At 34.0% G+C, this 25,332-nt stretch overlaps 1 protein-coding gene across 1 annotated transcript in view; it reads right to left on the minus strand.

Annotated features, from left to right (window-relative positions):
- LOC129748273 (uncharacterized) overlaps positions 1–17,339 on the minus strand; it is a 41,806-nt gene extending 24,467 nt beyond the window's left edge. Inside the window, exons 1-6 of the mRNA XM_055742813.1 lie at positions 17,210–17,339; positions 16,377–16,652; positions 2,651–2,974; positions 1,859–2,037; positions 1,553–1,746; positions 1,103–1,429 (exon numbers count right to left, since the gene is read on the minus strand). Coding sequence (XP_055598788.1) covers positions 1,103–1,429; positions 1,553–1,746; positions 1,859–2,037; positions 2,651–2,974; positions 16,377–16,652; positions 17,210–17,212 — 1,303 coding nt within the window. The 5' untranslated portion in view covers positions 17,213–17,339. The remainder of the gene's footprint in view (positions 1–1,102; positions 1,430–1,552; positions 1,747–1,858; positions 2,038–2,650; positions 2,975–16,376; positions 16,653–17,209) is intronic.
- Between the last annotated feature and the right edge of the window lie 7,993 nt (positions 17,340–25,332).

Raw genomic sequence — 25,332 nt, forward strand, 5'->3', positions numbered from 1 at the left:
CTTCAACGGTTATACCACGAAATTGAAAGAGCAATTTTCAAAAGATTTCGTGAGGGCACTAATTTTTTCTGTATTTTTTATGTTTCTTTTCAAGAGAGAGCAAAGGTGCTATATCCAAGGTCAAAGACCAGAGATGATGGTGCACAGAAATCCAAAATTACTATTTTTTCATAAATGACTAACAGAGTTCAGAAATGTAACTGGACGCACTTAAGCAATTTTCTAATTTTTAAGTCAATCACTAAGACCATAAAGTTTTGGATTTTTGTGAAAAAAAAACCTCATATCCATCCACAGAAGGACGAAATTCTTAAGGACAACCGTCTAGGAGCACAAAACAATTAGCATATGTGCTCCCAACGTATATATTTCATTATAAATATGGAAACGTATAGAACTGTTGTCCACGTTTCTTCCTCCTTGTGTTCCAGTTGTCTCTGCGTCCAATACTGCACAGTGGGCCCGGCCGAGTAAAGATAAGTAGTAAATGTACTTTTACTACTCACCGGGATGCTGACAAGATCTGGCTGTGTATGTATCATAAGCATAAGCAAGCAAATTTTTGCTTTCAAGTTCAGAGAGGTTTAGAATCTACCTAAAAAACTTTTATTTCTGAATTCTCAACTAATTTAAATCCAATTTCATAAATAATTTATCTTTGTGCAAGCATTATATTTTTCAATCTGAATTTGAATTCTGCTTCTTCAAAATCTGAGTATTGAATTTTCTATTCTGAATTTCGGTTTGCTCTTCTAGAAAATTTAATAAATTAGAAAGAAAAGACATTCCTCAAAAATAAAGCATTTTGACTTATTGATGCGTTTCTTATTGGAATGTTTTTAAAGTTTATCTAAGATTGAATTTTCTCTCACCTGATTTCGTTGTAATGAAGTCGTGTGCCTAAATTTTCTTTTTTTATGTTCACAATTCTAAGGAAGTCAAGCTCGAAATTCCTGAAACCGGAATCGTAAATCTAGGCACATATTGGAAGGCTAATAAAAGTTCAATGAGCTACAATTAATAACCTTCTTTTTCAGATGCCGGCTCCTTGAATTCTTCCTAAAAAAAAAACCCACCACCTGTTAATGAAGTGTTTACTCACCGGTCCGCAGCAGCGATTTTTTCCCAATCTTCAGCTCCTGCAACGGTTGTTCCAGATAATCGATGCAATAAACACCGGCAATTACCCGGTGGCTTCTCATATTCACGTCGTGCTCGAACAGCGTTAGCGATTTGGTCCCTTTTTTGGACCGCTCCTTCTTCATCAGTTCGTCCGCGTGCTCGGTGTAAATTTTGTCGATATCGATATCGTGGGATGAGCGCTCCTCTTCCTCGGAATCTTCGGTGCGTTTCTCGCGCGGTTCCTCGTAGACGGCCTTCAGGATCTCCTTTCGCTTTTTCCACTCGATGCGGCTAATAATTCGCAGATCTTATGGCGCAGATAAGAAGGAAATTTATTTATTTTTTTTTTCAGGAATTGGGGAAAACGGAACATTTGCAACATTCTGTTATGAAGATATCGTAAAAGACATTCGAGCTTATATTAATTTACCAGCACGTGGATCCTGCCTGTAGGCGATGTCGTAACTGGGACAATAGTCACTGAAATGGTCATAACTCAGCCATAAACCTCGAACGGCCGATTGATGACACTTGACGGCAGCGGGCAGAATCAAATGGATCCCCAAAAGTGGCATATCGATCTCGGTGTGTTTGCTGTCCTCCTTGGCTTTTTCCTTGGCGTTCCTTGGAAATAGGAAAAAAAAACAGAAAAATCCCACAAGAACGAGAATCAATTAAACGATATCCCTCCTAGCCCCACTCCATCGCAAAAATCAGTTTAATAAAAATGATTTACAGCTGGGGTGTTGGCATATCGCGTAGACCATAAAGCTGCGTTTTGAAGACATCGGACTCGAACTGGTGCGTGATCTCGAGCAAACCGTTCAGCTTCATATCGCGATTGATGTTGCACAGGATTTTGTAGGCGAGCTCGTCGATGTAGCTGGCAAGAACACGCCGGAACTCGGTTTTCATCTTCCGGAAGCAGATATCGCAGCATATCGGCGCAGAGAGAGAAAGAGGAAAAAAGAAACAAAATTAGAACAACATTTTCCTCACGTTCTCTTTTGATTACATCATCCCGTAACGTTTAGCCGGGATGTGTAGCAGCATCTGAACAGCATTTACTTCTCCACCAGGTATGTACCTAAATGTCAATTTCCGGAAAATTAATATTCATTCAAGCGAAACTCGTTTCATCAGTGGGCTAACAGGATATTTAATTCTACTGAAAATGTTGCCTTGGTAAAATAAAAAAAAAACCTAGAACGTAGCCACTCTAGGTATGTTCATTCCAAATTGAATTAGATAGACCACTACAAAATCAGGCAGATATGATTAACAGTTCTTCGCCACAAAAAGCACACCCCATATCACCACACAGAAGCACATCGCTCTGTCATTAGACCTGTGAATTTGCGTAATTATCGCATCAATTTAGCACCCCACTATTTATGATTTATGTCGCCATTGACAAGTTTGCATTATTCACCAATAATGATGAACCGATTTAGCAAACACAAAGTAGAAGAAGTATCTGCACATACATACATCTACATACATCTCAGAATCAGACATTTCCACTCACCTCGTGCAGGTCATCAATCATCGCCTGTGTCATATCCGAATCGTGCAGGGCGTCATCTATCTCTTCCAATATCCCGAGGACTTCCTGCGTCTTGACCGCGTACATGGTGCCCATTTCCGGCTGCTGCTGCTTCAGACACTCCCGCGAAAGGTTCGGCACGTTGACGTCCTGTGTCAATATGCTCTGCTCGTTCGTGCACAGCAGCCAGTTCTGCTCCCGCCGGTTAAACTGCCGGATGCCCTCGCACCAGATGTGCAAATACTTTCGCAAATCCGCAGGATCAAACGCATTCGGCAGCCCGTTGCACCGCATATACTGCTCCCACTGAAATAATTATGGTTATTTGATGAAGATTTTCCGCCGATGGGGATGTCATTTATTTGCTGGGCAAACACACTCAAGGAACACTCCACTTGGGGAATGTTGCTAGGGTAGGGGAACCACTGTTTGTCTTTTTTCAACCTAATATTTCTTAGTAAATAAGCTGAATGTCAGATTTGTAACTTGATGAAGCGCCAATTTCATTCGGGTGGAAACTTTCAAATCTTTACCCTATCATAGATTAATTTTGGGTTAAATGGCAAACATTTTGGAAGTCATGAGACATCGAACATAATGAGCATTACTTCGATAAACGATTTAGGTATTTACAGATCTCAAACAACGCCAAGTGATGGTATGAATATATGACCTCTACTTATGCGTTTCAGGGGTCAATGATCCTGATATTGCAATCATCGTCCGTTGCACCCACAACCTTAGAGTTTGCAATTAAACGGAAGAATGCATGCACCTTTTAGTTGTTTCTAGAAGATTATGCTCTTTAGCTTAAGGAGTGTATTCGAAAAAAGTGCAACACTTTGTTTCGTGAATAACTTTCAAATGCAAGGATGGAAATTGATAAAATTTTCAGTGAAGCTTCCCACTAATGTAATGTGTACGTGTGCAAAGTTTGGTTACAATCTGTCAAGTGGTTTTTGAGATAGCGTCCAATCGCAGAAACCAGATACCCAGACTGACCACTGAAGGCTGATTTTGGCGCTTGTTCCGCAGCGCTACCTACGGGTTATCGTGAAACTAACGGCCACATATACAAAAGGAAAAATCTCGATATATCACACACACATTTGCATTATGCTATTTGTTTTTTTACATCTAGCGATGAACACGGTCGTTTTTGATTACCTACTTTTGATATAAAAAAAATAACACGATATATTTCGAAAACCACTAAAACCCGTTTTTGAATTAGAGCGCATTAACCAAATGTGGTTAGAATTCAACCATAAAGCTTATAAAAAATACATCGACTTCGACAGAAATGAAAATTGAATGAAAACTTGGGGTTTTTATGCTCCACTTCCTTATTACGTTGTGGTTGAAAAATAACCATTTTATGTTATCTTTGGCTTCATTTGTGAAGATCACTTTCGACTGCAAGATTTCGTTAACCCCGAAACCTCCGTCAAGGGTAAGTTCATGTTTCCCGAGTAGAAAAATATTGTGACGACCCAATTATTTGAAAAAAAATTTCCCACATGGCTATACATATCTAAAAACCTGAAAAAATCTGTACATTGATTTTGAAATTTTTCTACACAAAATTCGGGCAATTTTCGGTAAATTTCATCATAACTAAGGAACTATTAAAAAAAATCCAGAAGTAAACCCTCCACTCACTTAGCACTAATTTACGTTGCTGTTTATATGTACACTGCAAGCCAAAAGTTTGGGATCACCCCCTCAAAAACATGAAAATTTTGATCGGCCATATCTCAGCCATCTTATTACATATTGGATTTTTTTTTATCTCATTCTAGAGTTCGTGGGCAAAACCATATTTTTATGTATTTGACAAAATGTAAATATTGAGTTTATGTGACTTAAATTTAGCTTAATTGGGATATTTTTCAAAAAACCGAACTTAAAATTCAAAACCCGATCATCTCAGGGTGGGGTGGACCAAATTTCGAAATTCGAGTTGCATTTGAATCCTTTTTTCATACTTAGGGGTGATGAGGGCATAACGAGCACCCAGGGCATAATGAGCACCCCTTTTTTCTACATAAGTACGTATTTTCTTAAACAAATTTTCATAAGGACTTGTTTCGTACTACCCATAGTATTAATTTTTCACCAAAAAAGAAATATCCTTTTCATCTTTACAGAAATATTAAATAAAAACCAGCTAGGTTCTCAAGTGACGAAAATATTATAATTTTTGAGCACCACCAAATAAGCTTTTATGACCTTTAAATCTTCTTGATCTGAACTGTATGCACTGCAACATGATCTACACATTGTTTCTCAATTTTCAACATCATAAAATTTTTGATTTTTTACTTTAATCAATTTTAAAACGCTTTTTTACTTTAATTTGTTCACTAGAGGCGAACAGAGCACTTTCAATGAAGGCATAATGAGCATTTTCTACCGGGGAATCTCGCAGTGAATTCAACTCGATGAAGTCAACTGAATAATAGAGCTACAGCTTAGCTTGTTTCGTCTGTCGATTTGGCCTATTGGTAAGGTGTCGGAGAGGTAATCAGTAGACTCGAGTTCGATTCCTGTTCGAGGGGATTTTTTATTGCACATACCATTCATGATTGATTTTTTTTATTGTTAAATTATACGGCTAATAGCATCAAAGCATCATCCGTCAAACAAAACACCAGAAACATAATGTATGAGCATGTGTTAATTCTTTGAATTCTACAAACAGACCTAGATTATTTTGTTATTGCTTTGTTTGATGAATCTACGCCTCACCGTTCAGTGCAATCATGATCATGAATGATAAATGAAAAAAAATCACCTCGACCAGGAATCGAACTCGAGCCTACTGATTACCTCTCCGACATCTTACCAATAGGCCAAATCTTCAGACGATACAAGTCAAGCTGTAGCTCTATTACTCAGTTGACTTCATCGAGTCAAATTTGCTGCTAGAATCCCCGGCAGAAAACGCTCATTATGCCTTCATTAATGGTGCTCATACTGCCTCGGGGGGTTTCTCATTATGCCTCTACAGTGACTGGTTTTTAGCTTTCGGCAAAAATTTTTGAAATGCATTTTTAAACGTTTTTATCTGCTTTTTCAAGTTTCATCCAATTAGGCAATAGACTATTTGAGTGTCTGAACACGAAACAATGATGTAATTCACATATTACAGCTGTTCTCTATGGTTAAATAAGCATTTTCCTTAAGGTGGCCATTATGCCCACATCTCCCCTATTGCGAAAATGACAAAAATTACAAGATGACAAAAACGACGGACAAAAATAAGAAATAGAGAGATTGGATGGCGTACAGCGGTTCTCCGCAAAACACATCATCACATGTACTGGGCTTCCATTCCTCTTATCGTCTACACAGACTTAGCCGGCATCGCTATTTTCGACCCAAAAAACTTCACCATGGCAATTTTCACGCCAAAAATTGTTTTCAAAGTCAGTTTTCGCATGGAACACATTGCTATTTCTCTGTGTAGAAAATTTTTCCGACTTATTATAAATCCAAAGGGTTCAATAACATGCAAACCCGTCTAAACTAAAGGTTTATCGATTGTTTATTCTTTTAAGGTCATGATTAAATCCGATAAGCTGGTGATACTATAAAGTTTCCGAAATTATTCGTTAACCTCAACCTGAAAACCGTCAGGAAAATTTTCTTGAAAGCAAAATTGCTGAAAAAACATTTCAAATGAGCAAGGTAAATGAATTAGAACCGAAAGACTCAAATCAAAACAGTAGCGGAAGTGTTAATGGTAATTTGTCATTTTTGTCATTTATGTCATTTTTGTCATTTCTGTCATTTTTGTCATTTTTGTCATTTTTGTCATTTTTGTCATTTTTGTCTATTTTGTCAGTTTTGTCAGTTTTGTCAGTTTTGTCAGTTTTGTCAGTTTTGTCAGTTTTGTCAGTTTTGTCAGTTTTGTCAGTTTTGTCAGTTTTGTCAGTTTTGTCAGTTTTGTCAGTTTTGTCAGTTTTGTCAGTTTTGTCAGTTTTGTCAGTTTTGTCAGTTTTGTCAGTTTTGTCAGTTTTGTCAGTTTTGTCAGTTTTGTCAGTTTTGTCAGTTTTGTCAGTTTTGTCATTTTTGTCATTTTTGTCATTTTTGTCATTTTTGTCATTTTTGTCATTTTTGTCATTTTTGTCATTTTTGTCATTTTTGTCATTTTTGTCATTTTTGTCATTTTTGTCATTTTTGTCATTTTTGTCATTTTTGTCATTTTTGTCATTTTTGTCATTTTTGTCATTTTTGTCATTTTTGTCATTTTTGTCATTTTTGTCATTTTTGTCATTTTTGTCATTTTTGTCATTTTTGTCATTTTTGTCATTTTTGTCATTTTTGTCATTTTTGTCATTTTTGTCATTTTTGTCATTTTTGTCATTTTTGTCATTTTTGTCATTTTTGTCATTTTTGTCATTTTTGTCATTTTTGTCATTTTTGTCATTTTTGTCATTTTTGTCATTTTTGTCATTTTTGTCATTTTTGTCATTTTTGTCATTTTTGTCATTTTTGTCATTTTTGTCATTTTTGTCATTTTTGTCATTTTTGTCATTTTTGTCATTTTTGTCATTTTTGTCATTTTTGTCATTTTTGTCATTTTTGTCATTTTTGTCATTTTTGTCATTTTTGTCATTTTTGTCATTTTTGTCATTTTTGTCATTTTTGTCATTTTTGTCATTTTTGTCATTTTTGTCATTTTTGTCATTTTTGTCATTTTTGTCATTTTTGTCATTTTTGTCATTTTTGTCATTTATGTCATTTTTGTCATTTTTGTCATTTTTGTCATTTTTGTCATTTTTGTCATTTTTGTCATTTTTGTCATTTTTGTCATTTTTGTCATTTTTGTCATTTTTGTCATTTTTGTCATTTTTGTCATTTTTGTCATTTTTGTCATTTTTGTCATTTTTGTCATTTTTGTCATTTTTGTCATTTTTGGCTATACATATCTAAAAACCTGAAAAAATCTGTACATTGATTTTGAAATTTTTCTACACAAAATTCGGGCAATTTTCGGTAAATTTCATCATAACTAAGGAACTATTAAAAAAAATCCAGAAGTAAACCCTCCACTCACTTAGCACTAATTTACGTTGCTGTTTATATGTACACTGCAAGCCAAAAGTTTGGGATCACCCCCTCAAAAACATGAAAATTTTGATCGGCCATATCTCAGCCATCTTATTACATATTGGATTTTTTTTTATCTCATTCTAGAGTTCGTGGGCAAAACCATATTTTTATGTATTTGACAAAATGTAAATATTGAGTTTATGTGACTTAAATTTAGCTTAATTGGGATATTTTTCAAAAAACCGAACTTAAAATTCAAAACCCGATCATCTCAGGGTGGGGTGGACCAAATTTCGAAATTCGAGTTGCATTTGAATCCTTTTTTCATACTTAGGGGTGATGAGGGCATAACGAGCACCCAGGGCATAATGAGCACCCCTTTTTTCTACATAAGTACGTATTTTCTTAAACAAATTTTCATAAGGACTTGTTTCGTACTACCCATAGTATTAATTTTTCACCAAAAAAGAAATATCCTTTTCATCTTTACAGAAATATTAAATAAAAACCAGCTAGGTTCTCAAGTGACGAAAATATTATAATTTTTGAGCACCACCAAATAAGCTTTTATGACCTTTAAATCTTCTTGATCTGAACTGTATGCACTGCAACATGATCTACACATTGTTTCTCAATTTTCAACATCATAAAATTTTTGATTTTTTACTTTAATCAATTTTAAAACGCTTTTTTACTTTAATTTGTTCACTAGAGGCGAACAGAGCACTTTCAATGAAGGCATAATGAGCATTTTCTACCGGGGAATCTCGCAGTGAATTCAACTCGATGAAGTCAACTGAATAATAGAGCTACAGCTTAGCTTGTTTCGTCTGTCGATTTGGCCTATTGGTAAGGTGTCGGAGAGGTAATCAGTAGACTCGAGTTCGATTCCTGTTCGAGGGGATTTTTTATTGCACATACCATTCATGATTGATTTTTTTTATTGTTAAATTATACGGCTAATAGCATCAAAGCATCATCCGTCAAACAAAACACCAGAAACATAATGTATGAGCATGTGTTAATTCTTTGAATTCTACAAACAGACCTAGATTATTTTGTTATTGCTTTGTTTGATGAATCTACGCCTCACCGTTCAGTGCAATCATGATCATGAATGATAAATGAAAAAAAATCACCTCGACCAGGAATCGAACTCGAGCCTACCTCTCCGACATCTTACCAATAGGCCAAATCTTCAGACGATACAAGTCAAGCTGTAGCTCTATTACTCAGTTGACTTCATCGAGTCAAATTTGCTGCTAGAATCCCCGGCAGAAAACGCTCATTATGCCTTCATTAATGGTGCTCATACTGCCTCGGGGGGTTTCTCATTATGCCTCTACAGTGACTGGTTTTTAGCTTTCGGCAAAAATTTTTGAAATGCATTTTTAAACGTTTTTATCTGCTTTTTCAAGTTTCATCCAATTAGGCAATAGACTATTTGAGTGTCTGAACACGAAACAATGATGTAATTCACATATTACAGCTGTTCTCTATGGTTAAATAAGCATTTTCCTTAAGGTGGCCATTATGCCCACATCTCCCCTATTGCGAAAATGACAAAAATTACAAGATGACAAAAACGACGGACAAAAATAAGAAATAGAGAGATTGGATGGCGTACAGCGGTTCTCCGCAAAACACATCATCACATGTACTGGGCTTCCATTCCTCTTATCGTCTACACAGACTTAGCCGGCATCGCTATTTTCGACCCAAAAAACTTCACCATGGCAATTTTCACGCCAAAAATTGTTTTCAAAGTCAGTTTTCGCATGGAACACATTGCTATTTCTCTGTGTAGAAAATTTTTCCGACTTATTATAAATCCAAAGGGTTCAATAACATGCAAACCCGTCTAAACTAAAGGTTTATCGATTGTTTATTCTTTTAAGGTCATGATTAAATCCGATAAGCTGGTGATACTATAAAGTTTCCGAAATTATTCGTTAACCTCAACCTGAAAACCGTCAGGAAAATTTTCTTGAAAGCAAAATTGCTGAAAAAACATTTCAAATGAGCAAGGTAAATGAATTAGAACCGAAAGACTCAAATCAAAACAGTAGCGGAAGTGTTAATGGTAATTTGTCATTTTTGTCATTTATGTCATTTTTGTCATTTCTGTCATTTTTGTCATTTTTGTCATTTTTGTCATTTTTGTCATTTTTGTCTATTTTGTCAGTTTTGTCAGTTTTGTCAGTTTTGTCAGTTTTGTCAGTTTTGTCAGTTTTGTCAGTTTTGTCAGTTTTGTCAGTTTTGTCAGTTTTGTCAGTTTTGTCAGTTTTGTCAGTTTTGTCAGTTTTGTCAGTTTTGTCAGTTTTGTCAGTTTTGTCAGTTTTGTCAGTTTTGTCAGTTTTGTCAGTTTTGTCAGTTTTGTCAGTTTTGTCATTTTTGTCATTTTTGTCATTTTTGTCATTTTTGTCATTTTTGTCATTTTTGTCATTTTTGTCATTTTTGTCATTTTTGTCATTTTTGTCATTTTTGTCATTTTTGTCATTTTTGTCATTTTTGTCATTTTTGTCATTTTTGTCATTTTTGTCATTTTTGTCATTTTTGTCATTTTTGTCATTTTTGTCATTTTTGTCATTTTTGTCATTTTTGTCATTTTTGTCATTTTTGTCATTTTTGTCATTTTTGTCATTTTTGTCATTTTTGTCATTTTTGTCATTTTGTCATTTTTGTCATTTTTGTCATTTTTGTCATTTTTGTCATTTTTGTCATTTTTGTCATTTTTGTCATTTTTGTCATTTTTGTCATTTTTGTCATTTTTGTCATTTTTGTCATTTTTGTCATTTTTGTCATTTTTGTCATTTTTGTCATTTTTGTCATTTTTGTCATTTTTGTCATTTTTGTCATTTTTGTCATTTTTGTCATTTTTGTCATTTTTGTCATTTTTGTCATTTTTGTCATTTTTGTCATTTTTGTCATTTTTGTCATTTTTGTCATTTTTGTCATTTTTGTCATTTTTGTCATTTTTGTCATTTTTGTCATTTTTGTCATTTTTGTCATTTTTGTCATTTTTGTCATTTTTGTCATTTTTGTCATTTTTGTCATTTTTGTCATTTTTGTCATTTTTGTCATTTTTGTCATTTTTGTCATTTTTGTCATTTTTGTCATTTTTGTCATTTTTGTCATTTTTGTCATTTTTGTCATTTTTGTCATTTTTGTCATTTTTGTCATTTTTGTCATTTTTGTCATTTTTGTCATTTTTGTCATTTTTGTCATTTTTGTCATTTTTGTCATTTTTGTCATTTTTGTCATTTTTGTCATTTTTGTCATTTTTGTCATTTTTGTCATTTTTGTCATTTTTGTCATTTTTGTCATTTTTGTCATTTTTGTCATTTTTGTCATTTTTGTCATTTTTGTCATTTTTGTCATTTTTGTCATTTTTGTCATTTTTGTCATTTTTGTCATTTTTGTCATTTTTGTCATTTTTGTCATTTTTGTCATTTTTGTCATTTTTGTCATTTTTGTCATTTTTGTCATTTTTGTCATTTTTGTCATTTTTGTCATTTTTGTCATTTTTGTCATTTTTGTCATTTTTGTCATTTTTGTCATTTTTGTCATTTTTGTCATTTTTGTCATTTTTGTCATTTTTGTCATTTTTGTCATTTTTGTCATTTTTGTCATTTTTGTCATTTTTGTCATTTTTGTCATTTTTGTCATTTTTGTCATTTTTGTCATTTTTGTCATTTTTGTCATTTTTGTCATTTTTGTCATTTTTGTCATTTTTGTCATTTTTGTCATTTTTGTCATTTTTGTCATTTTTGTCATTTTTGTCATTTTTGTCATTTTTGTCATTTTTGTCATTTTTGTCATTTTTGTCATTTTTGTCATTTTTGTCATTTTTGTCATTTTTGTCATTTTTGTCATTTTTGTCATTTTTGTCATTTTTGTCATTTTTGTCATTTTTGTCATTTTTGTCATTTTTGTCATTTTTGTCATTTTTGTCATTTTTGTCATTTTTGTCATTTTTGTCATTTTTGTCATTTTTGTCATTTTTGTCATTTTTGTCATTTTTGTCATTTTTGTCATTTTTGTCATTTTTGTCATTTTTGTCATTTTTGTCATTTTTGTCATTTTTGTCATTTTTGTCATTTTTGTCATTTTTGTCATTTTTGTCATTTTTGTCATTTTTGTCATTTTTGTCATTTTTGTCATTTTTGTCATTTTTGTCATTTTTGTCATTTTTGTCATTTTTGTCATTTTTGTCATTTTTGTCATTTTTGTCATTTTTGTCATTTTTGTCATTTTTGTCATTTTTGTCATTTTTGTCATTTTTGTCATTTTTGTCATTTTTGTCATTTTTGTCATTTTTGTCATTTTTGTCATTTTTGTCATTTTTGTCATTTTTGTCATTTTTGTCATTTTTGTCATTTTTGTCATTTTTGTCATTTTTGTCATTTTTGTCATTTTTGTCATTTTTGTCATTTTTGTCATTTTTGTCATTTTTGTCATTTTTGTCATTTTTGTCATTTTTGTCATTTTTGTCATTTTTGTCATTTTTGTCATTTTTGTCATTTTTGTCATTTTTGTCATTTTTGTCATTTTTGTCATTTTTGTCATTTTTGTCATTTTTGTCATTTTTGTCATTTTTGTCATTTTTGTCATTTTTGTCATTTTTGTCATTTTTGTCATTTTTGTCATTTTTGTCATTTTTGTCATTTTTGTCATTTTTGTCATTTTTGTCATTTTTGTCATTTTTGTCATTTTTGTCATTTTTGTCATTTTTGTCATTTTTGTCATTTTTGTCATTTTTGTCATTTTTGTCATTTTTGTCATTTTTGTCATTTTTGTCATTTTTGTCATTTTTGTCATTTTTGTCATTTTTGTCATTTTTGTCATTTTTGTCATTTTTGTCATTTTTGTCATTTTTGTCATTTTTGTCATTTTTGTCATTTTTGTCATTTTTGTCATTTTTGTCATTTTTGTCATTTTTGTCATTTTTGTCATTTTTGTCATTTTTGTCATTTTTGTCATTTTTGTCATTTTTGTCATTTTTGTCATTTTTGTCATTTTTGTCATTTTTGTCATTTTTGTCATTTTTGTCATTTTTGTCATTTTTGTCATTTTTGTCATTTTTGTCATTTTTGTCATTTTTGTCATTTTTGTCATTTTTGTCATTTTTGTCATTTTTGTCATTTTTGTCATTTTTGTCATTTTTGTCATTTTTGTCATTTTTGTCATTTTTGTCATTTTTGTCATTTTTGTCATTTTTGTCATTTTTGTCATTTTTGTCATTTTTGTCATTTTTGTCATTTTTGTCATTTTTGTCATTTTTGTCATTTTTGTCATTTTTGTCATTTTTGTCATTTTTGTCATTTTTGTCATTTTTGTCATTTTTGTCATTTTTGTCATTTTTGTCATTTTTGTCATTTTTGTCATTTTTGTCATTTTTGTCATTTTTGTCATTTTTGTCATTTTTGTCATTTTTGTCATTTTTGTCATTTTTGTCATTTTTGTCATTTTTGTCATTTTTGTCATTTTTGTCATTTTTGTCATTTTTGTCATTTTTGTCATTTTTGTCATTTTTGTCATTTTTGTCATTTTTGTCATTTTTGTCATTTTTGTCATTTTTGTCATTTTTGTCATTTTTGTCATTTTTGTCATTTTTGTCATTTTTGTCATTTTTGTCATTTTTGTCATTTTTGTCATTTTTGTCATTTTTGTCATTTTTGTCATTTTTGTCATTTTTGTCATTTTTGTCATTTTTGTCATTTTTGTCATTTTTGTCATTTTTGTCATTTTTGTCATTTTTGTCATTTTTGTCATTTTTGTCATTTTTGTCATTTTTGTCATTTTTGTCATTTTTGTCATTTTTGTCATTTTTGTCATTTTTGTCATTTTTGTCATTTTTGTCATTTTTGTCATTTTTGTCATTTTTGTCATTTTTGTCATTTTTGTCATTTTTGTCATTTTTGTCATTTTTGTCATTTTTGTCATTTTTGTCATTTTTGTCATTTTTGTCATTTTTGTCATTTTTGTCATTTTTGTCATTTTTGTTATTTTTGGCAATTTTCCTCAAATTTCCTTATTTAATGAAAATCACATATTCACTAAACCTCCCTTGACTGGAAAATGAAAGTTCCCCTTGCTTCAAAAGGAAAAGTTTCTTTCACCCATTTATTCCAGAAATGTTGGACAAAAACAAAGCAAGTCGCGACATGATTGACATCCGTTATGAAAGACGGTTAACCAAACTTCATTCTAAATTTGTTTTTTCTTTCTCACATCGCCATATTATCGTCAAGTTTCACAATTTTTTGTTTTAGTTTAATCTCTAATGGTTTCACATGTCATGATTATTAATCAGTAATCACTAGAGTGCCCCAAATGAACTGACATTTGAAAAAGTCATGCACTGCAGGCTTAAATTGATCCTAGGCCTAGTCCACGGTCTCATGCCAAATTTGGGCCAGATCGGATCATGGGAAGGAGTTGTTCAGCGAGCCTAAAGTTTGTAAACTGGATTTTCATGTTCCTCCCGAAAAAAATGTCTCAAAATCCCATACAAACTTTGGGTTCGTTGAGCGACTCCTTCTCATGATCCGACCTAGGCCTAGGATCAACCTGCAGCGCATAATATTTCACAAGGTTGAAATTTTCCATACAAATTTGGGGCATGGCATCTAGTAATCACTGAAGCTTCATTATTTTGAGAACTGTAGTAGAAAATAAAAATCACTCGCTTATTTGCATTTTCCCTCCGCAATTGACACAGAATTCTACAAAACATTCTCGAAAATCCACCTCTACTTTTTTTCTGCAATTCTTTCCAGTATTGAATAAACAAAAAAGTCGACACATCACCATTCTTTAATCATAGAAATCACTTTACTTCGTTCATACTTAATAATATTAATTTTTTCCCAATCATTTTAAAACGGCCTCTCGTACAGAGGAATAAATCTGACAAAATTTGAAATATTCTTAAGAATCCTTTCTTTATATTTCAAGCACTTTCCGTTGGCCATCCTTGCAGTGAACATTCAGTTACCTGTTTGTTTCTCTTTTATTAATTCTTCAAGACTCCAGCTATATGAATAACAAACAATTATTAAAATTTTTCGGACCCTGAAAAAAAAACACGTGCGATGTAAACCGATCATCGCCTAATCATACTTTGGCGCTAGTGTTATGTCCCTAAAAGTTGTCGAAAGCCGATAGTTCCTGAGCAAACTTAATACAAAATTATCAAAATCTGAGGATTTATTCGATTATTTTCAAAATTGAGAAACTCGTTTGGAGTCGAAACTCTCACGTAGCTATGAAGAGTTTCAATGTTCATAAAGACAATAATTCCTTAGTCGTCCAACAAATCAAGTTAGAAAATAGATTTGTTTTTGGTTATAGTTTTCAACTAGCAATAATAGAAAATAGCAAAGAATAGAAAATAGAAAATAGATTTGTTACATTTGATTATAAAAAAAGTTTTCAACCAACGAATGAACCCCTTTCAATGTTATGATGTCGTCTGGCATCCCAGTTTCTGCAGCCGAAGACAGTTCTAGCACGTTGCCTTTTTTTCAGCTTCTCGCTGAGAGTAGTTGCTACTTGTCGATTTTTCGCTTTTCACATTTTATCTACTCCGCGTTCTTACTTTTTGGCCAAGTGTCAATTTCCGACAAGTTAGTTACGTTTCCTCATATAACTGACTATACATATAATAAGAATGTTCAATCAGTTGCCAGCTGGCTAGGAATATACCTACAAGGATGCCGGAATACTTTTAAGTAAACTAACCAACCTGTTCGATTCTTTCATCCAAAATATACCTACATTAACACACGAGTTTAATATAAGGTCAAAAAATGTATAAGATATTTCAACCTTAAATACAAAAAGTTTCTCGCAAGTCATGTTTGAAAAAGGAATTTAAAAAAGTTTGTTAAACAAATTGAACGTCCACATGAAACATTGTTGACAATGATGTTTTGTCGTTGAACCTCTTCGAAACGACAAATCTCTTTAAACATGATTGATAAGCAGCGGGTTTGCCTTTTCCCACAACAGCATCCATGCCGGCTGCCCGGGTTTATGAAAAGATCAATTTCTATGACAAATTGTATCATCCTGGTGGAACCGCAAGAACCATGTACCGAAGCTTCTCTCCGGGGAGCACAAATTAGCTTCCTAGCCGCTGAATGACTTATTCAAAAGAAGGGAAAAAACGAAAGTCTTCCAGCAGAAGGACACGCTTCAACAATTTTCTCATAAAAACTTTTTTATTAAGGATGAAATTGTTCGCATAAGCCCTCAAACTAGAGAATACCTATAGCTGGTCCCCTCCCCACCTACAACTGGGCCGAGAGTATCATCTAACCAAATGACCACATCGTCGTCGTCGTCTTCGTCGGGGCAGCGTGATTTGGTCCTGAAATTGAAAAAAAGGTCCGTCACGTGTCAGTTTATCGCCGGAATGACGAAAACTTATGCTCTACAACAGAGATGGTCCAGCATTAGCTACAAGTCAGAGTCAGGGTCAGAACATATCAGTTTGGAGCGATAAACCAAATCTCATTTAGCATCACCATCCTAATCATCTGAGAGATAGAGAGTCAATATAGTCATACGAATGGGCCAAAAAAGTTTTCCTTTTCCCCTCCGTTACGTATCATTTGTATCAAGGAATAAACAAACCTACTTCTCGATCCTTTTTCTGCTGGGCGTGAAGATGTTTGACCTCCTCTTTAATTAAGGCAAAGTACTTGTAGCTATCCTCCAGCTGGACTTTCCTCAGCTTGTTGGCCACTATCTCGGTGACCTGCTTGCGTTCGGCTTCTTCCTTCTCGCGAACTTTTCGCATCTTTTCCTCCTCGACCCGGCGCTGCTTCTCCCGCTCCACCTCCATCCGTTGATGTTCGGCCTGTTCAGCCTCCAGGCGGGCACGCTCTTTTTTGGACATCTTCTTTTTGGGTGCCTGTGTAAACAATCGTTCCACAACAAGAGACGCAGAGAATATTGAGAAAGCACGCACACACAATTTCGGCACCGATGGTGCGGTAATCAAATATCTTAAAGCAGCACTTTCCCAAGCTCAAGCTCAAGCTCAGGCTCTGGCAGAACAAACTCTCGAGCGAGATCTTCTAGTCTTCTAGTTGGTTTTGGGGAAAAACCAGAAAACCGAACCGAAAATAGCTCGAGCGGAAAATCGATTTCAACAAGCACTCTTTCGGATAGCAGGGCTGAGCCCCGACTGATGTTGGCTTCTTCTTCTTGTCCCACACCAGCGCCAGCACCATTCTGCTGGGGCTTCAACAGAAACATGACGAGATATCAAGAGGGAAACAGGAAGCAAGAAGCTTCGATTCAACTCTTTCACCCTCACCGAGCACCCACACACAAAAAACCAACAACACACAATGTCGAGACAATTATGCACTCTTTATGTACTACAAGCCAAGCCAGAGCAGCTACACGGGACACTAATTTGCATATATCCTAAAATAGGAAAAGAGCAACCAAATAAAAATTTACCATATCCACGCATTAACTTTTTTTGTGTTTTACTTAGAACCGCGGAAAGAAACAGAACTAGAAAGTTAGAAAAAAGGGGTTGTCCCGTATCGTAACGGAAAGCTATTAGCGTGCCTATACCCGGGCGTTGTTATAAACAGAACCCTGACGACAGCCGACAAACGAAGTAATACCTGTTTTTTTAGGCTCGTGGCACAGTTGGAAAAATTTCCATCATATCAGGAATCTGTCCGGAAAATTCCTTTTATGTGAAATTCGTTTTTTTTTCCAAATTTATTGACAGTAATTCTAAACCATGTAGGATTTTCAATTTTTTTAGAAGCATGGCACAAATTTTTGTTAAAGTCTACATTAAAGTCTGCTTCATTTAATATTGGAACAAATTCTTTTGCTCATTGTGGCGCTCCTAGTGGACGGATTTGGAAACTTTTTTCACCCACGTGTCGGGAAATTCATTACCTTTCACCATGTATTTATGTCATAACACCAAACCATAGCATTTTGTAAACAACCGCCATGGAAGCCGAACGGAGAGATCAAATTGTGCACAGTTTTCTCACGAGTACGAGTACGAGAATTTCTTCGAAACAGCAATGAATAATTTTTTTAATTTTTTTTTATGGAAGAGTAAAGAAAATGCTACATTTGTATGAAAAACAAATTATAAATTCGTTAATAAATGACTGAACTACACGCAATTGTTTGTGTTCCAATATTGAATGAAGCAGACTTTACATCCGTCGAACTTGGTCAGCACTTGGTCGTACAGCTTTCGAGCACGGATTCTGGCCACATTGTTCTGCTTTAGCGTCCGATTTGGCTGTTTGCTGGCTCGGAATGACCTTATTCCTTCCCGGAGACGAATTCGTCGCACCGTACTGTGAGCGGCCTGGAACTTATTGGCCAAATCGCGGTCTGAAAGATTGGGATTCCTCTTGACGGCCTTGATGACTTTCCCACGCAGTTTCCGGTCGACAGTTCCACTCCGACGCTTCGAATGCGGCTTCCGAGCCGTCGTCAATGTTTCCTTGTACTGCTTGATAACACGCCATACGGTATTTCTACGGTACGGCATTTTAAGCTGTTTAGCTAGCTTCGATGCCGACAACAATGGATTTTCAAGAAAACTGTGCACAATTTGATCTCTCCGTTCGGCTTCCATGGCGGTTGTTTACAAAATGCTATCGTTTGGTGTTATGACATAAATACATGGTGAAAGGTAATGAATTTCCCGACACGTGGGTGAAAAAAGTTTCCAAATCCGTCCACTAGGAGCGCCACAATGAGCAAAAGAATTTGTTCCAATATTAAATGAAGCAGACTTTATTTTATGAATGACATTTTTAAAGGCCGCTGGTTTGCCAATAAAGCCCCACGAACGGGTATTTAAATTAAACTTCGCGATCACTAACTATTTGACTTATACTTTTGTTGTGTGAATTCGACGTTCTGAATAAATTTTTATTTTAAGCTAGAGAGTCTTGATTCTGAACCAAGGTGACCGTAATCACAAAAACCTTAAATTTTTCAGGTTTCTAGATAGATTTTTGTCACAGCCCATCAAAATTTGTTTTGATAATTTTCAATAATTTCATAGATTAGCAGGGCCCATCGGGGGGCCCATATTTTTTTGTCCCAGAGACCTCTTATGACTATTGGAAAGTATCATTAAAACTTCAGACAAATAATTTAAAATAAAAAAAATACAACAAAATTAAATTCAAATTCCTTGGAGATACAGACAGTTCAACAAGGAAATTCAAAACCTAAAATCGGATTTTATTCAGACTCACAATTCAAAGTATCACATTTAAATCGTACTCTCTATCACAAATTAAATTCAAATACAAAATTGAGAATCAAAGTTAGTATCAGTGAAAAGCTGGATTTACAAAATTTTTAATTGAGGCCCTCAGGATCAGAGGGGTGCAAGTCCAAAATCATCTATTTTGAGTTAATGGGGCAAAACTTCAATTTTTTATAATTTTTTTAAACACTTTTCCGATTGAATTAAAACTGCTCGAATTCGAAAAATATATGAAAAATCGAGCACCTTCACAACTTTGAAGCGCGTTTTCTCGAAACAATCCGAGATATTAACCAAACAGTAGCGCTACAAAGTGCTCCATACAAGAGTTTAGAGAATTTGGGAAGCTTTTAGGAACAGGCAAATAATTAAAAGGAAATAAGCTTCTAATGTTGTTTTAAATAATTATTGGGCAAAATTTTGTCATGGAAAGGTACTCGCAAGATACGCCGACAGAAATAGATTTGATTTTTTTTTACAGATTTTTTCGAAAAATGTGCAAACAGCTCTCACATAAGAGCAGACATTTCAGAAGTGCATATTTAATAAATGAAATACAACTCTTAAATAAGACTATAAAAAATCTAAATCATTTTAAATCTTCTTCCAGTACAAAAAACAACTCAAACACTCCGTTGATTTCAGAAAAAACCATCATATTTGTTAATTTGGTTAACAGAAAACAGGATAAAATTCCAGTTTTTCAACCAGGTTTTTTCCTTGTTAGAATGCTTTCCAAAACAGAACTTACGTAAATTTAGCTTATAAATATCTCCAACAATTTTTTTGAATGAATGTTTTTGTGAAAATATCACTTTTTCATTCAAAAAATTTTAAAGTACTGAGGTGTGTTTTCAATCGCAAGAATAACACCAGTTTTTGAAACTCAATTTATCGCTTAGCAGCTATCAATATTTTTTCATAAAATATATAAAACACTAGAAGACCTAAAAGCTGATTCTACTTACTTTTTAAGAGATCTCTGAACTAAAAAGCCGTAGTAAAATGAGTTTAAAATTCATCGTAAACTTACACTTTTTTGTTTACCTTTTTTCGTAACTACAAAACGTCAAACATTTACCTGGCATCGCGGATCATGCACCTTTCTGATCCCAGGCACCTCAATTCAAATCAAAATGTTTATTTCACTTTCATCTCTTTAGAACACAAAACAAAATCGTGTTCATGAAATATGTTGAAAGTTTTAAAATGTTATGCAGATGAAAACCTAAAATTAAAAATCATTAATTTATTTGAAAAAAATGTTCTCAAAACAATTAAGAAGTTTTTGTTGAAGAGATTAGATTGAAAATATTGAAATATTCATGTTTAGAGAATTGCTCGAAGAAGTTCGCATTTGAACTATAAGAGGCTTTTTCTGATTATAATAATTTGAGAATAGTCATTAAGTGTTATTTCTTCAATAACGAGTCGATTTCCGAATCCGCATTAACCATATATTTTAGCTATAATAAAAATCCCTGTGAGGTAAGGGAAATAAGTTAATGTTTTAGTGACAATAGTTTTGTAAACTCACGTTTAGTGACTTGTTCCGTTTCAAGCGATGTAAATCCTCTAAGGTTCCTCTGAGGCAACCCAGATCTTTCTACCTATTAAACGTTTATTAATTTACATTTTCGATTTTTTCCACCAATGCGAGTAATACATTCAGCTTTTTAATTCATTTTAAAAATTGAACAGTCAAACTCAAAGTTAGTAAAATTGGTTCTGGTTTACTTACAGCTTTGAAAATAATAAATTATCTTTTCTTTTATATGCCTAGTAATTAAACAAAAGATTTGTTAAAAACAAATATCCAAAATTGCAGAAATAATACATCCATTAACATTTCTTCAATGGATCGTGGAACCAATATATTTGACCTCTAGCACTAAACTTTTTAAGTGATCAAAATTATTAATATAAAATTTCCATAATCCACAGTAGCTGAAATCTCCAGCCGTATGAAAAAAAACGTAAATTGAAGTTTATCCAAAATATATTTGCATACATTCTAGAGTTTTCTGTGAAAAAGCCTGAACCTACGGCTTTAAAATTAGTCTAGTACACAAGTTTTTGTAAAATATACCAATAAAAATTTTCCCATGAAATAATTTAATCTGCTCCCGATAACTAGTTCGAAAAGTTCGTTTCAATCATGAACTAGTAGCAATAATAATAGTTAAAATGCCAACTGAATCAATAAGTTTAGGGAAAAATAACAAAGAAAAACACTTTGCTTATTATCAAACCGGATCCTTCCCGAAGTTGCACTCTACAAATAAAACCCAATACTAGTCCGGAGGTACCAGCACCAGCCCTAGCTCCATCACTTGAAAAACATTGTTTTCACGTAGAAAACTAATCGATCAAATCTATTCACGTTTTTTTCACTTCACTTGAGGTCATTCCAACACAAAATCAGAATTGAATCACATTTTTCGAATTTATTTTTGAAATATCTTCTCCAGAAGCAAATTTTCGACCGACAGAAAAACGACAAAAATGTACGCAGAAAAAAACAAACGCGACTCGTTTTTGGAAGCCTAAAATGCGATTCAAAATCTATCGATGAGTTTTGATGAGAACATTTTTTTTCATTTTTTTCTTGATTTTTGTTGAGGAATTTCTGAGTTTGACAAAATTTGCCCGGATATTGCCCGGAGTTTTGGTCGTCATTTTGAAATCGAATGCCCGGATTTTGCCAGGTTTTGTATAGAAAAATTGCCCGGTTTGTCCGGGCCGGATACGTGCTGAAAAAATTCTGGCAACCTTACTGTAGATATATGACGCTCATAAGACCGGTTGTCCTCTTCGTGCTCGAGACGTGGATATTGCTCGTGGAGGACTTGCGCACACTCGGAGTATTCGAGCGACGAGTGTCGAGAACCATCTTTGGCGGCGTGCAGGAGTACGAATTGTGGAGGCGAAGGAAGAACCACGAGCTCGCGCAACTCTACGGCGAACCCTAGACATTGTAACGATGTTACATACATATACTTGTGAAAGTCTAACAAAACCTCAAGCGATCCTACAAGCGATCCCAGTCTCTGAAAATTTCCAAGCTAAGAGACGTCAGGTAGAACTTGGCATCTAGAATTTTTTTTTTCGATTATAGTCGTTTAACCATCTTTATGGCATTCGCGACGTTATCAACGATACAGTTGGCGGATCGTTATTGAGAAACTATCCGGTATAACTGTGTTCGATGTTTACTCTTGGGCTCGAACTCGCGGACATCGGCTCAGGAGACAACAGACTTACCAACTGAGCTATATCACAAGCCCTGGCATCTAGAATGTGATCAGGTTTAGGTTCGTCATTAAATGAAGAACCCAAACCTAATGGATTATGGAGCCCTAGCCAAGAAGGTCTCGTCCATTTCGAGCTTGACCACATAGCGAGCAATAGTTTCGTTAGTAGTACTGTAAACAAAGTTAAACTTGCTTAAGTAGTGATCAACATTCCGTGAGTTTACTGAGTCGTATAACAGAATAAGTAAGCCTAATAGTTTATCACAACAAGTAGCCACTCGAAGTATTGCATGAAAAGAAATCATGCAATACCGCGCCAGGCACCCTGCAGTGATGTCAATTGAATTTATTGTTTATCAATGCGAAAAGACATATCCCCATTCAACACCCTATAACTTTTTTTCTAATCAGATACCAAATTACGGTCCTCGACAAAGTTGTTCAGCAGAAAATTTCCTTAAGACTCAGTCTAATGCGCATGTCAACGGAAAACTGTAAGGTTAGATAGAAAAAAGTATCAATGTAACTATTAACACCTTTCCCAAAAGTAAATTAAAGGCAGAACCAATATTGTAGGTACACAGAAATCTGCTTTTCGTGGTCATTTGGAGTGCCGAGGTTTACTTGGCCGGTTATTCGATTTCGTTTTTAGTATAGGCTCTGGTGAGGAAAACCTTCAAAAGACACCAAATCATCCTTTGATTGTTGGAGCTATGGCTATTGGATTGTCGTTTGGTTCGGGTTGCTTTGGTTTTCGACCAGAGCACATTTTTTCCAGTCGGGACTCGCCCTGATGTCTTTTAGCTGGGTACGGGTTTTCCAAAGAGACAAATTGCGACTCCGCGGTGCTTTCGAGTAGATACCTGGCGCATGAAGTAGTGGTTCGCTCAAGGAGTGCCTCCTACTACCTAAATACCGTTTAACCACGCTAACAGCTTGGCCACCGAGACGATTTGAAGACATTAGTCTTACAAAAGAAATTATTAAATAAAGTTTCATTAAAAATCATTTTTCGTTTAGTACAGGAGGATGTTTGTGATTAATTGAGACTAAAATTTTTGTAAAAATCTTCAAATCTGTGGGAAGAACTGTATATTTTACAAAAACTTCTTTTCTTGCAGTAATAAAATTATTTCAAATTTCTAATACATGAGGTTAATCCTAAATTTTCCTCGTTTATTCCGCCTGCTAAGCATTAATCGTATGTCTTTTAAAAAATATTTTTCGTACTTTTATTTCCCGTTTAAAGTCAAATACAAAATTTAGTTTCAAGAATAAATATCAATTTCACATTACATAAAAAATATCAATCGAAATAACAACTTTCCTCTATTAGTTGAATCTCAAAACTTCTTTTACAGTTTGTCACAAAATTTTGTACAAGCAAACAATACCGTCAACTGGGGCAACATGCAACATTTTTCAATGGCTTCTGAAATCTCAATGCCTACAGATAATCAATCCTCTTGTGTATCAAATGTTTTTAGGTTGATGGGACACCAAATTGACGTAGCCAGAAAAATTATTGGTTTTACCAGTTATTTTTAAATTTTCAAAAACATGCGATTTTCACCCTACTAAGAAAAAGGTGTAAGTTACAACAAACTCTGTACTTAATGAAAAATCAAATGAAAACGTTTGAAAATTTAAAGTTTTTTAAACATTTGTGATGTCATAACGCATGAAGTACCAAATACAGTAGTTTTTGGTTTTGTTTGAATCAAATTTAACATTTTTTCTGTCAAAAATGTTTGTAAGAGAAAAAAGTGTTAATCTGCTGCATACATTTAGGGGTAAAAAATATTAAAAAATATTCTATTATCTTGATTCATGTAAATAAATCTTAGGATGGATAAAATTTTAATGTTAACAAACGCATAATGCAAAACAATCATATTCCAGCACACGGAAACGCAATTTATGAGATTTAGTTCTGATTTGCATTTTGTTGCATTTTGCCCCAGTCAGCTGAATTATAAAAATATTTTTTACACGAACAGTGTTGCTATTGTATAATAAAAGCAATATAAAGTTTGTAGGTGATTTCATTAAGCTAATCCGTCATACGAGGTAAAGTTTTTTACGGCATCGAAAAATGTAAAAATTTGTACATCTATTGCTCGATATTTTGAATGAATGATATGAATGATATGAGAATCAAAAACTTAAAAAAAAACTCTTTCACGATGTTGTGGTATACAAATGTCGCATCTAACCCTGCTTTTGCATGATGCCCCGTTTGACGGTACATTACAAATTAGCTAACTTCGCCTACGGACCTTACATTGTAAAACATCGAAACCTCCATCAAAGTGATGATAATTTTTTGTTTGCCTTTGATGGAATCGCGACTACGACTTCTTTTTTAAAATAAAGATCATATTCTAGCCCAGTGTGCACCGTGCCATTCTATAAACTGTGGGAAATTGGCCAAACTTTCGTTTGGCGACGGGTCACCTCTTTTTTAGATAGCTAGGTAGGTATTACGCGATGATTGTGCCTATCTACTTACCTAACTTTCGGCATTGTTTTTACGTGAATGTTATGCTTCCTTGCTCTCTAAAATCCTAAACCAAAAAAAAAATAACAACGCAAGCAATCGCAGAAGTACAAACCGCAACGTAAAATCCACTCAGCGGAACATGTATCCAGGAACATAAGTAGGTAGGTCTTTGGAAAGTTCCGGATTCCTGGGAAAGGGTTCGTCGGGTGGTCGGGATAATAAAAGTAAAAACCTTTTTATATGTCCATATGTCTGACTGTTATGTCTTCTTTTGTTTGTTTTGTGTATGTTGGCAGCTAAACTTCACAAGTGGAAGCATGTAAAACAAACGTTTAAGTTTTTCATACTTATCTATGTCTGTACCTTCATATTTCTGAATCCGACTGCTCCACAGGCTGAAAGAACTACTGGTAGCCAAACGATAGACGAGGCCGTATACGATTTGAAATTCCTTCTTAACATTTTTTTTTATGAATTCCAAGATTAAATACTAGAAATTCTTGTCTTTAATTGAAAAAAAACAGGGACTTTCGGATTTCCACGTTTTTGGCGTGTAATA

Source organism: Uranotaenia lowii, chromosome 2, assembly GCF_029784155.1.
Source record: "Uranotaenia lowii strain MFRU-FL chromosome 2, ASM2978415v1, whole genome shotgun sequence".
NCBI classification, from domain to species: Eukaryota; Metazoa; Arthropoda; class Insecta; order Diptera; family Culicidae; genus Uranotaenia; species Uranotaenia lowii.